At 44.5% G+C, this 12797-nt stretch overlaps 1 protein-coding gene across 4 annotated transcripts in view; it reads left to right on the plus strand.

Moving 5' to 3' along the window:
* BEND7 (BEN domain containing 7) overlaps positions 1-12797 on the plus strand; it is a 75623-nt gene that overhangs the window by 26618 nt on the left and 36208 nt on the right. For all 4 annotated transcript variants that reach the window (XM_084648786.1, XM_084648788.1, XM_084648785.1 and 1 more), the window contains exon 6: positions 6324-6549. In XM_084648786.1, the coding sequence (XP_084504912.1) occupies positions 6324-6549 (226 nt within the window). The remainder of the gene's footprint in view (positions 1-6323; positions 6550-12797) is intronic.

The following is a 12797-nucleotide window of genomic DNA, read 5'->3' on the forward strand; positions in this document are numbered from 1 at the left end:
ATTCACTGGTTACTTTTATTTCAGTAAAATAAACTGTTCTTAGAGTGATTGCTTGTATAGATTCCAATTAGGTGTGTCCACGCCACGTGCACAGTCGTCGGAATGTTTTTTCCCGTAGCAGCACCCGTCGGGTTGGCTGTGGAGCCCCCGGGCATGATGTCTTCATGGCGCTCAATATATGACCCTGTCGACCCGGTGCCTCCTCAGTTCCTTCTTACCGCCAGTGATGGTCGTTAGAACTGTGGCATCTTGCTTTGCAAGCTCTCCATGTTTCCCTAGCTTCTCTTTCAGACTGTATTGTGTAGTAGTTCAGTTCTTAGTTTGTTCTTAGCTATTGTAGTTCTAGTTAGTAGTTAGTTAGCTGTTGGGCTGGAGGGTTTACCCTTCACCCTGACTGTGTTCTCTTTGTGGGACTTACATGCCTAAGTCCCAGGGGTTCAAGCCCTGCAAGTCCTGTAACAAGCCCATGCCAACGGGCGACCCTCATGACGCTTGTTTAAAGTGTCTGGGGAAGCACATCAGTCAGAAGAGTGCAGGATTTGTGAGGGCTTTTGTCCCCGAACCAAGGAGGAGTGGGACTTTAGTTTGAAACAGCTCCTTATGAAGGCAGCACTTAGACCACAACCCACATCGGCACGGCAGGACCCAGTCCTCCCCCCTCCCCCATCCCTCTTCAGGGACCCGTCTCATGAGCATCTCCTTATCCAGGAGATGCAGGCGCTCCTTGCCATAGGAGTGGTGGAGGAGGTTCCTCACTGGCAAGGAATTCTATTCCTGCTATTTCCTAATCCCCAAAGCCAAAGGGGGTCTCAGACTCATTCTAGGCCTGCAAGGACTCAAGTTCATGGTAAAGTTGAAATTCTGCATAGTTTCCCTCAATATAATTATCCCTTCTCTGGATCCAGGAGACTGATTCTCCACCCTCAACATGAAAGATGCATACTTTCACATAGTGATTCTCCCTGCTCACAGACATTTTTTCAGGTTTCTGATTGACCAAAAACATTATCAGTTCACAGTCCTTCCCTTCGGCCCATTGACAGCCCCACAAGTGTTCACCAAGTGCATGTCAGTGGTAGCAACCTTCTTCTGAAGGAGGCAGATGCAGGTATACCCTTACTTTGAAGATTGGGTGCTCAGGGAGCATACCAGAGAACAGGTGGAGTCACAGGTCTGTCTGGCCATATCCACGTTCGAGAGACTGGGTTTCCTCCTCAACATGAACAAGTCCACCTTGTCTCCGACCCAGAGGATAGAGTTTGTCGGAGCCCCAATTCCAAGCCATGGCAAGCATCATTCCATGCATGAGAGAATACCTGACCGCTACAGCAAGGAATTGCCTCAGTCTCCTTGGTCACATGGCGGCCTGCACACACGTGGTCCAACATGCCAGGCTGAGACTCAGATCTCTGCAGACGTGGCTCACTTCGACATATCGCCCGGGGTGCGACAGCCTGGGACTAGTGGTCACAGTGACATAGCAGGTGCTAGAGTCACTCCAGTGGTGGCTTGATGCTCAAATAGTCTGTAAAGGAGTCCCCTTCAGCAGCCCTCAGCTGTCCTTGTCTCTAGTTAAGGATGCATCAGCAATAGGTTGGGGTGCACATCTGGGATATCTGCGAATGCAGGGCCTCTGGTCACAGGATGAGCTTTTTATCCATATCAATATCAAGGAGCTCAGAGCAGTGTGATTCACATGCCAGGCCTTTCAGTCTTGTCTGCAAGTCCAGCCACATGGCCGTCATGACCGACAATACCACTGCAATGTTTTAAATCAACAAGCGTGGTGGAACCTGGTCCTCGCCCTCTGTCAGGAGGCTCTCAGTCTGTGGGAATTCTGTATAGCCCACTCCATTCACCTGGAAGCATATCTGCCAGGAGCCCAGAACTTACTGGCAGACCACCTCAGCAGGTCCTTCCACAGCCAGTCTATCTGGCTAGACTTTACTCCATCTTCCAGAGGTGCGGGTTTCCCCAGGTCGACCTTTTCACCACTCAGAGCAACAGGAAGTGCCCAGTTTTTTTTCCTTCCAGAAAAGCAGCCCGGGCTCAATCGCAGACACATTCCTGCTACCCTGGGGAGGCCGTCTGCGCTACGCCTTTCCCCCGATCACTCTTGTGCACAAGGTCCTGCTCAAGGTCCGCAGAAACGGGGCAAAGATCATAGAATCATAGAATATCAGGGTTGGAAGGGACCTCAGGAGGTCATCTAGTCCAAGCCCCTGCTCAAAGCAGGACCAATCCCCAATTAAATCATCCCAGCCAGGGCTTTGTCAAGCCTGACCTTAAAAACTTCTAAGGAAGGAGATTTTACCACCTCCCTAGGTAACGCATTCCAGTGTTTCACCACCCTCCTGGTGAAAAAGTTTTTCCTAATATCCAACCTAAACCTCCCCCACTGCAACTTGAGACCATTACACTTTGTCCTGTCCTCTTCTACCACTGAGAATAGTCTAGAACCATCCTCTTTGGAACCACCTCTCAGGTAGTTGAAAGCAACTATCAAATCCCCCCTCATTCTTCTCTTCTGCAGACTAAACAATCCCAGTTCCCTCAGCCTCTCCTCATAAGTCATGTGTTCCAGACCCCTAATCATTTTTGTTGCACTCCGCTGGACTCTCTCCAATTTATCCACATCTTTCTTGTAGTGTGGGGCCCAAAACTGGACACAGTACTCCAGATGAGGCCTCACTAATGTCGAATAGAGGGGGACGATCACGTCCCTCGATCTGCTGGCTATGCCCCTACTTATACATCCCAAAATGCCATTGGCCTTCTTGGCAACAAAGACACACTGCTGACTCATCCAGCTTCTCGTCCACTGTCACCCCAGGTCCTTTTCCGCAGAACTGCTGCCTAGCCATTCGGTCCCTAGTCTGTAGCGGTGCATTGGATTCTTCCGTCCTAAGTGCAGGACCCTGCACTTATCTTTGTTGAACCTCATCAGATTTCTTTTGGCCCAATCCTCCAATTTGTCTAGGTCCCTCTGTATCCTGTCCCTACCTGCCACCGTATCTACCACTCCTCCTAGTTTAGTATCATCCGCAAATTTGCTGAGAGTGCAATCCACACCATCCTCCAGATCATTTATGAAGCTATATGAACAAAACCGGCCCCAGGACAGACCCTTGGGGCACTCCACTTGATACCGGCTGCCATCCAGACATGGAGCCATTGATCACTACCCATTGAGCCCGACAATCTAGCCAACTTTCTACCCACCTTATAGTGGTAGTAGTATCCAGCCCATACTTCTTTAACTTGCTGACAAGAATACTGTGGGAGAAATACTGTGTCAAAAGCTTTGCTAAAGTCAAAAAACAATATATCCACTGCTTTCCCTTCATCCACAGAACCAGTAATCTCATCATAGAAGGCGATTAGATTAGTCAGGCATGACCTTCCTTTGGTGAATCCATGCTGACTGTTCCTGATCACTTTCCTCTCATGTAAGTGCTTCAGGATTGATTCCTTGAGGACCTGCTCCATAATTTTTCCAGGGACTGAGGTGAGGGTGACTGGCCTGTAGTTCCCAGGATCCTCCTTCTTCCCTTTTTTAAAGATTGGCACTACATTAGGCTTTTTCCAGTCGTCCGGGACTTCCCCCTATTGCCATGAGTTTTCAAAGATAATGGCCAATGGCTCTGCAATCACAGCTGCCAACTCCTTTAGCACTCTCGGATGCAACGCATCCGGCCCCATGGACTTGTGCACATCCAGCTTTTCTAAATAGTCCCGAACCACTTCTTTCTCCACAGAGGGCTGGCCACGTACTCCCCATGCTGTGTTGCCCAGCGCAGTAGTCTGGGAGCTGACCTTGTTCGTGAAGACAGAGGCAAAAAAAGCATTGAGTACATTAGCTTTTTCCACATCCTCTGTCACTAGGTTGCCTCCCTCATTCAGTAAGGGGCCCACACTTTCCTTGGCTTTCTTCTTGTTGCCAACATACCTGAAGAAACCTTTCTTGTTACTCTTAACATCTCTTGCTAGCTGCAGCTCCAGGTGCGATTTGGCCCTCCTGATTTCATTCCTACATGCCCGAGCAACATTTTTATACTCTTCGCTGGTCATTTGTCCAATCTTCCACATCTTGTAAGCTTCTTCTCTATGTTTAAGATCCGCAAGGATTTCACTGTTAAGCCAAGCTGGTCGCCTGCCATATTTACTATTCTTTCGACACATCGGGATGGTTTGTCCCTGTAACCTCAATAGGGATTCTTTGAAATACAGCCAGCTCTCCTGGACTCCTTTCCCCCTCATGTTATTCCCCCAGGGGATCCTACGCATCAGTTCCCTGAGGGAGTCAAAGTCTGCTTTCCTGAAGTCCAGGGTCCGTATTCTGCTGCTTACCTTTCTTCCCTGTGTCAGGATCCTGAACTTGACCAACTCATGGTCACTGCCTCCCAGATTCCCATCCACTTTTGCTTCCCCTACTAATTCTTCCCCGTTTGTGAGCAGCAGGTCAAGAAGAAAAGCTCTCCCCCTAGTTGGTTCCTCCAGCACTTGCACCAGGAAATTGTCCCCTACATTTTCCAAAAACTTCCTGGATTGTCTGTGCACCGCTGTAGTGCTCTCCCAGCAGATATCAGGGTGATTGAAGTCGCCCATGAGAACCAGGGTGTGGTGGCACCAGCATGGCACCAGTATAGCCTCAACAACACCGGCACACCACGCTTCTGGATCTGTCGGTCGACACTCCGATCACGTTGCCGCTCCTCCCCGACTTGATCACTCAGGACCACGGTCATCTTCGTCACCCAGACCTCCGGTCCCTCCTCCTTGTGGCCTGGAAGCTTCATGGCTGAATCCTATGGAGCTCCTGTGCTCGGAGCAGGTAAGGGAGGTCTTACTCTGCAGCAGAAAGCCCTCCACGAGGACCACATATCAGGCGAAGTGGAAGAGGTTCACTTGCCGGTGTGACCAGCGTCATATGCCCCCACTTCAGGCACCATTACCTCTTATTCTGGAGTACATTCTGCATCTGAAATAGCAAGGCCTCGGAGTGTCATCCATAAAGATATACCTAGTGGCTTTCTCGGCTTTCCACCCCGGAGCCTCTGGACGCTCCGTCTTCGCCAACCCCATGGTTGGATGGTTCCTCAAGGGTCTGGACCAGCTACATCCCCAGATTAGACAGCCTGTTCCTGCGTGGGACCTTAATTTGGTCTGCTCCGTTGGTGACTTGGTCCCTTCTCTACCTATCGTAGAAGGTGGCCTTCCTAATTGCCATCACATCAGCAAAAAGTGTGTCTGAGTTAAAGGCCCTTACCTCCAACCTACCTTACACAGTTTTCCACAAGAACATGGTGCAGCTCAGCCCTCACCCGGCCCTCTCTGCCTAAAATGGCATCACATTTCCATACTAGCCAAGACCTATTCCTGCTTGTTCTTTTGTCCGAAGCCTCATACCAGGAGCCATGAGCAGAGGCTGCACTCCTTGGATGTTTGACAAGCATTAGCCTTCTATATTGAATGCACCAAGCCATTCAGGAAATTGAACCAGTTGTTCATAGCAGTGGCTGACCGCATGAAAGGCCTACCAGTCTCATCTCAAAGAATATCTTCCTGGATCACGTCCTGCATCCACACATGCTACAAGCTGGCCAAGACACCAGCCCAGGCACTTACTGCACACTCCACAAGGGCACAGGCCTCATCGGTGGCATTCCTGGCCCAGGTCCCAATCCAAGAAATCTGCAGGGCAGCAACTTGGTCCTCCGTTCATATGGTACCTCTCATTACGCTATTGTCCAGCATGCCAGAGATGATGCAGCTTTTGTCAGAGCGGTGCTCCAATCTGCGATTCCATAACTCTGACCCCACCGCCTAGGTAAGGCTTGGGAGTCACCTAATTGGAATCGATATGAGCAATCACTCGAAGAAGAAAAAACGGTTACTCACCTTCTCGTAACTGTTGTTCTTCAAGATGTGCTGCTCATATCCATCCCAAACCCACCCGCCTTCCCCTCTGTCAGAGTAACCAGCAAGAAGAAACTGAGGAGGTGCCGGGTCAGCAGGGTCATATATTGAGTGCCATGAAGGCACCACTCTAGGGGGTTCCACAGCCAACCCAACGGGTGCTGCTAGGGGGAAAACTTTCCTACGACTGTGCACGCGGCACACACACACCTGATTGGAATGGATATGAGCAACACATCTCGAAGAACAACAGTTACGAGAAGGTGAGTAACCGTTTTTTATCATGACTCCTGGGTAAGCTTCATGGACGTGATCACTAAGTGACAATGAAGCTTGCTGGATGTGCACGTAGCACAACATGTGTGAACACTATTTTAATTAAAATATTTGTTTTCCTTTGGTAGCCAGAAGTGCAACTTGCTGAAGGCTTTGATGTCTTTATGCCCAAATCTCAGCTGGACTCTATATTGTCAAACTATACTCGCTCAGGAAGCCTGCTGTTTAGAAAGCTGGTGTGTGCATTTTTTGATGACAAGACCTTGGCTAACTCTTTACCCAATGGCAAGAGGAAAAGAGGACTCAATGACAACCGAAAAGGACTAGACCAAAATATTGTGGGTGCAATAAAAGGTATATTTCTGCTTTGTTTCCTGTATATACATATCTCCATCCTTAGCTGAGAATATGCTCTAGTCATTGAGTAATGCCAGAACCTTAGAATCCTTGGCATTTGGGTCAGAAAAATGTGCATTCTTCTTTTTATAATTTTTCCATAATTTCTGATTAAGCTAGAGGCTCATGCCTAGGTCCCCAGCCCCTGAAGACATGTGATGAGATAAGAATCTCAATTTAAAATTTTTTTTTCTGGCCTTCATGGATGTAAAGAAAAACACTTGATATCCATTTTGAGTCAGAAGACAGCCTGAAACAATTGCTCCAACTAGAGAAATGCACTGCTCATTCATTAGATTGAAGCCTGCTGCCACTACATGGAGATGTGGGGTCATGGGAGAACTCTCCTGAGTTTTACCTTGGGTCCTGGATTGCCATAATTCTGCCTTGGTCCTTCCAGATCAGGGTAGAGGCACATTGGCAGGGTAGAATGGAAAAGCTTGCTGTGCACCTGACAGTGTCATATCTGGTCTATGAATAACTGGATTAGTAGTTTGTGGCTGGCAGTGAGGTGGGAAAGATCTTATTGAGGAAAATCTAGTAAAGGAAATGAGTTTTGTATCTAATTCTGATGTCAGTGAGGTTGTGGTCCTGCTTGTCTTGTGAGAGTGAGTTCCATAGTCTAGGTCAAGCTACTGTGAATGTTCTGTCCACCTCTGAGTTGTCTTCCCCCATTGACAATCAGTAGAATATAGCTGCAAGAGGAAATTATGGTCCAGGGCTTTGAGTATTAGGACAGAGACTCTAATTCAACTTAATCAGGGATTCAACTTAATCAGGGATCTAGTGCAGAAAGGGGTGATCTGTGGTAAGTGGACAGGCTGCTACATTTTGTACCATCTGGAGCTTTTAAAGTACATGTGATTCATTCCTAGTTATGAGTGGCTATTAGCTAATCTGGAAGTTAAGAATATATGGACTATGGAGACCTGGGAGAAGGGTCAGAATCTGGGCCATTATAGCAGGGACAAGGGAGAGACAAGAGGAAACATAGAGGGGAAATCAAATCAGCGTCTTAGATATCTATATACTAATGCAAGAAGGATGGGGAATAAACAAGAAGAACTAGAAATGCTAGTGAATAAACACGACTATGACAGTTGCATCACAGAGACTTGGTGGGATAATACACATGACAGGAATATTGGTATAGAAAGGTACAGTTTGCTCAGGAAGGACAGGCAGGGGAAAAGGGAGAAGGTGTTGCCTTGTATATCAAAGATGTATGCATTTGAACTGAGGCGGAGATGGAAGTAGGAGACAGACTTGTGGAAAGTTTCTGGGTAAGGATAAAAGGGGTAAAAACCAAGGGTGATGTCATGGTAGAGATCTACTACAGACCGTCTAACCAGGAAGAAGAAGCTGGATGAAGCTTTTTTTAAACAATTAACAAAATCATCCAAAGCACAGGACTTGGTGGTGATGGGGGACTTCAGCTACCCAGACATCTGTTGGGAAAATAACACAGTAGGGCACAGATTATTCAACAAGTTCTTGGAATGCATTGCAGACAATTTTTTATTTCAGAAGGTGGAGAAAGCAGCTATGGGAAAGCCTGTTCCAGATTTGATTTTGACAAATAAAGAGGAACTGGTTGAGAATTTGAAAGTGGAAGGCAGCCTGGATGAAAGTGATCATGAAATGATAGAGTTCATGATTCCAAGGCATGGTAGGAGGGAAAACAGCACAATAAACACAATGGATTTCAAAAAGGCAGACTTGAGCAAACTCAGAGATTTGGTAGGTAAGTTTCCATGGGAAGCAAGTCTAAGGGGAAAAATAGTTTGAGAGAGCTGGCAGTTTTTCAAAGAGATATTATTAAGGGCACATGAGCAAACTATCTTACTGTGTAGGAAAGATAGGAAGTCTGGAGAGAGACCACCCTGGTTTAGCCAGGAGATCTTCAATGATCTGAAACTCAAAAAAGAGTCCTACAAAAAGTGGCAACTAGGTCAAATTACAAAGGATGAATATAAACAAATAACACAAGTATGTAGGGACAAAATTAGACAGGTCAGGGCACAAAACTAGATTAAACTAGCTGTAGACCTAATGGGTAACAAGAAAATATTCTACAAATACATTCGAAACAAGAGGAAGACCAAGGACAGGGTAGGTCCATTACTCAGTGAGGGGGAACGGACAATAACAGAAAATGTAAATAGGGCAGAAGTGTTAAATTACTTTTTTTTGTTTCAGTTTTCACCAAAAAGTATAGGAGTGATTGGCAGTCAAACATAGTGAATGCGAGGGAAAATGAGGTAGGATCTGAGGGCTAAAATAAGGAAAGAACAAGTTAAAAATTACTTAGACAAGTTAGATGTTGTCATTTCACCAAGGCCTGATGAAATACGTCCTAGAATACTCAAGGAGCTGACTGAGGAGATATCTGAGCCATTAGCGATTTATCTTCGAAAACTCATGGAAGACAGGAGAGACTCCAGAGGACTGGAAGAGGGCAAATATAGTGCCAAATCTATAAAAAGGGGAATACGGACAACCGGGGGAATTACAGACCAGTCATCTTAACTTCAGTACCCAGAAAGATAATGGAGCAAATAATTTAAGTAATCAATTTGCAAACATCTAGAAGATAATAAAGTGCTAAGTAACAGTCAACATAGATTTGTGAAGAAAAAACATGTCAAACCAACCTAATAGCTTTCTTAGACAGAGTAACAAGCTTTGTGGATGGGGGAAGCAGTAGAAGTAGATGTTATATCTTGACTTTAGTAAGGCTTTTGATACTGTCTCGCATGACCTTCTCATAAATAAACTAGGGAAATGCAGCCTAGGTGGAGATACTATAAGGTGGGTGCATAAATGGTTGGCAAACCATTTCCAGAATGTAAATCAGCGGTTCACAGTAAAGCTTGAAGGGCATATCGAGTGGGGTCCTACAGGGATCGGTCCTTGGTCCGGTTCTGGTCAATATCTTCATCATTGATTTAAATAATGGCATAGAGACTACACTTATAAAATTTGCAAACAGTAGCAAGCTGGGAGGGGTTGCAAGTGCTTTGGAGGATAGGATTAAGATTCAAAATGATCTGAACAAACTGGAGAAATGGTCTGAAATAAATAGGATGAACTTCAATAAGAAGAAACGCAAAGTACTCTACTTAAGAGGAACAATCAATTGCACATACAAAATAGGAAATGACCACCTAAGAAGAAGTACTGCAAAAGGGCTCTGGAGGTTATAGAGAATCGCAAGCTAAATATGAGTCAACAGTGTAACACTGTTGCAAAAAAAGCAAATATCATTCTGGGATGTATTAGCAGGAGTGTTGTAAGCAAGACACGAGAAGTCATTCTTCCACTCTACTCTGCGCTGATAAGGCCTCTACTGGAGTATTGTGTCCAGTTCTGGGTGCCACATTTCAGGAAAGACGTGGACATACTGGAGAAAGTCCAGAGGAAAGCAACAAAAGTAATTGAAGGTCTAAAAAGACATGAGCTATGAGGAAAGATTGAAAGAATTGGGTTCGTTTAGTCTGGAGAAGTGAAGACTAAGGAGGGACATAACAGTTTTCAAGTACATAAAAAGTTGTTAAAAGGAGGAGGCAGACAAATATCCTCTGTGCTCTCTGAGGATAGGACCAGAATCAATGCGCTTAAATTGCAGCAAGGGTGGTTTAGGTTGGACATTAGGAAAAACTTCCTAACTGTCAGGGTAGCTGGAACGAATTGATAGTTGGAAGCACTGGAACAAATTGCCTTCGGAGGTTGTGGAATCTCCGTCATTGGAGGTTTTTAATAACACATTAGACAAACACCTGTCAGGAATGGTCTAGTTATTACATAGTCCTGCCTTGAATGCAGGGGACTGGACTAGAGGACCACTTGAGGTCTCTTCCAGTCCTACCCTTCTCTGATTCTGATTGTGACCATGTCTAAGTCCTGACTTATATTTCTGATGGAATCTCTGGTATTGACTCTGAACCTGGTTGTGGTTTTACTAGGTTTCGATTAGAAGGTTGATTTTAGATTGCCTAACTCAGGGGAAAAAATTGGTTATTTCATGATTTGTCCAGTGAGGGGTTTCTTACACACTCTCCTCTGAAGAATCTGGTACTGGCCCCTCTGCAAGAGACAGAATACTGGACTAGATGGACCACTGATCTGATCTGTAATGGCAGTTTCTATATAATGTTCATTGACTCAGTGCCTCCATTCACATCTTATTGATTCTTTTGTCCCAATGCATTGACAATATATTAGCTTTGAAAGGTCCCGTAGAGAATACTGTATTGCTGATAAACATTGGCATACAAGGAAAACTTATTTTTTTACATGGTATCCTTCATACAAGTCCCAAAAAGCTTTACAGGGCAAGTTGGTCATAAACTCGAGAGAACAGTAAGGTTTGAATATGAATTTTAAAATCTGCTGACATGGAGGAAAGGGAGCAGGGGACAGATATTTCCAGTAGGTGGGGCAGCACCATTGAAATAGCAAAACTCGCCCCACTGTAGAAAGCAGCGGTCACAAGCAGTTAAACAAAAATGACCACATTTCAGTTGAAAAGCCTGTGTTATAAACCCCTCAAAAATAGAATTTGTAATGGAAATAGAAATGTGTCTGTGGTGGTACTACTAGGCACTGGTATAATAAGAGGATTGCATTCACTGCATTTAGAGTATCAACCAAATGATAGTGCATGACCTTTGTCATGTTTCATTAGGGGAGTTCTTTCCTAGGGGCTAATGCAGCGAGTTGCCAAGGGTTGACACAGCATGGAACTTTACTCAGCCTGGCTCCAATAGCACTGGTTTCCCCGGAGGAGCTATGCTCTAAGACACTGTGGTTTCATTTATTCCAAGTAACGACTGAGCCAGTATGAAATCTCCACAAGAACAACATCACGTTGTTTGCATTATCATTGAGACATTACTCTACCAAACTCACAGATATTGTTTAGTGATGAGTTTTGTCCTTTTCCATGACATAGATACAGAAATGGAGAAAAAGCTACATTCATTGGAGAAATTAGCTGAGAACTTAAGGGCACACTGTCAACTTGAAAATCATTCTTCTATCTGAAAACATTTTACCTACCATCATTACAAGTTATATATAAGATTTCTATACCTGAAAATGATTAGAGGAGAAATTCTCTCTTTCTACTTTGTCCACAGTTCGTGTAGCGACAATTTCACTGTTTTCCCTGTGTAGTCATTTCCTCCTGTTGTTTGTGTGTGTGTGTGTGTGTCTTTGTCTTTCACACAACATAGAGAAATCTTGTTTAAAAATAAGCAAACGTGATCGTAAAATCACAAAAATTGGCAGAGGAGTAGAAGCTGAAACTACTATCAACTTTTTTTAAATTTACTAGAATTCAAGTTGATGCCTGTTTCAAAGGACAGTGTAATCTTTCACCTCATAGACTCTCTGATATTGTAATCAGTTGATTATTATTACTTGTATTATTTGTATTATGGTAGCACCTAGGGATCCACAGGCATGGACCACGACCCCATTGTTCTAGGCACTGTACAAACACAGAACAAAAAGACAGTCCCTGATCCAAAAAGCTTTCAATTCATGCAAAGCTGACCACCGCATCTATGTGAGACCCTGCTGACATCTGTGGATTCCAGTTGGGCTACCCCATGCCCACATTGATCAGACTGCAGGATTGGGGCCATAGATTGTAAACAAACAGCTGTATATTGTGAATAGTGCCTTACATTATTAAAACTGAAATAATTTTAAAAATACATTATTTTTGACCCTTTATACTTATTTATTAATATTTTGAAGAGTGTGTGTGTGTGTATTTTATTTATATATATATATATATAAAATCCTTCATATATCACTTATCCTCTTGGATTGTAAGCACTGTGAGCCAGAGACCATGTCTTCCTGTGTATTGCCCTAACGTATTGATGCTCCAGATTTTGAGAGATCTGGCCACTACTGCAATAGTATTGTTAATCATAGTAATACTTTGACTATTTATGTTCTGATTTACTTTTGTCTCAGATGGACAATGAAAACAATTTGTCAGTTTCACCTTTGTTGATACTCAGTTTCATTTCTTGCTTTCAATGTTCAATGTGTTAGGGTTTGCAGACACAGCAGGGGAATGTTTTATCTGTTTGTCATTGCAATTACAATTTTTGAAAATATATCTAGTATTTTAGGCTCTGTAAAAGCTTGTTTTTTTACAAAATCGAAGTTTTGGACCTGATTGACAT

Source organism: Lepidochelys olivacea, assembly GCF_965140295.1.
Source record: "Lepidochelys olivacea isolate rLepOli2 genome assembly, chromosome: 1".
Taxonomy (NCBI): domain Eukaryota; kingdom Metazoa; phylum Chordata; order Testudines; family Cheloniidae; genus Lepidochelys; species Lepidochelys olivacea.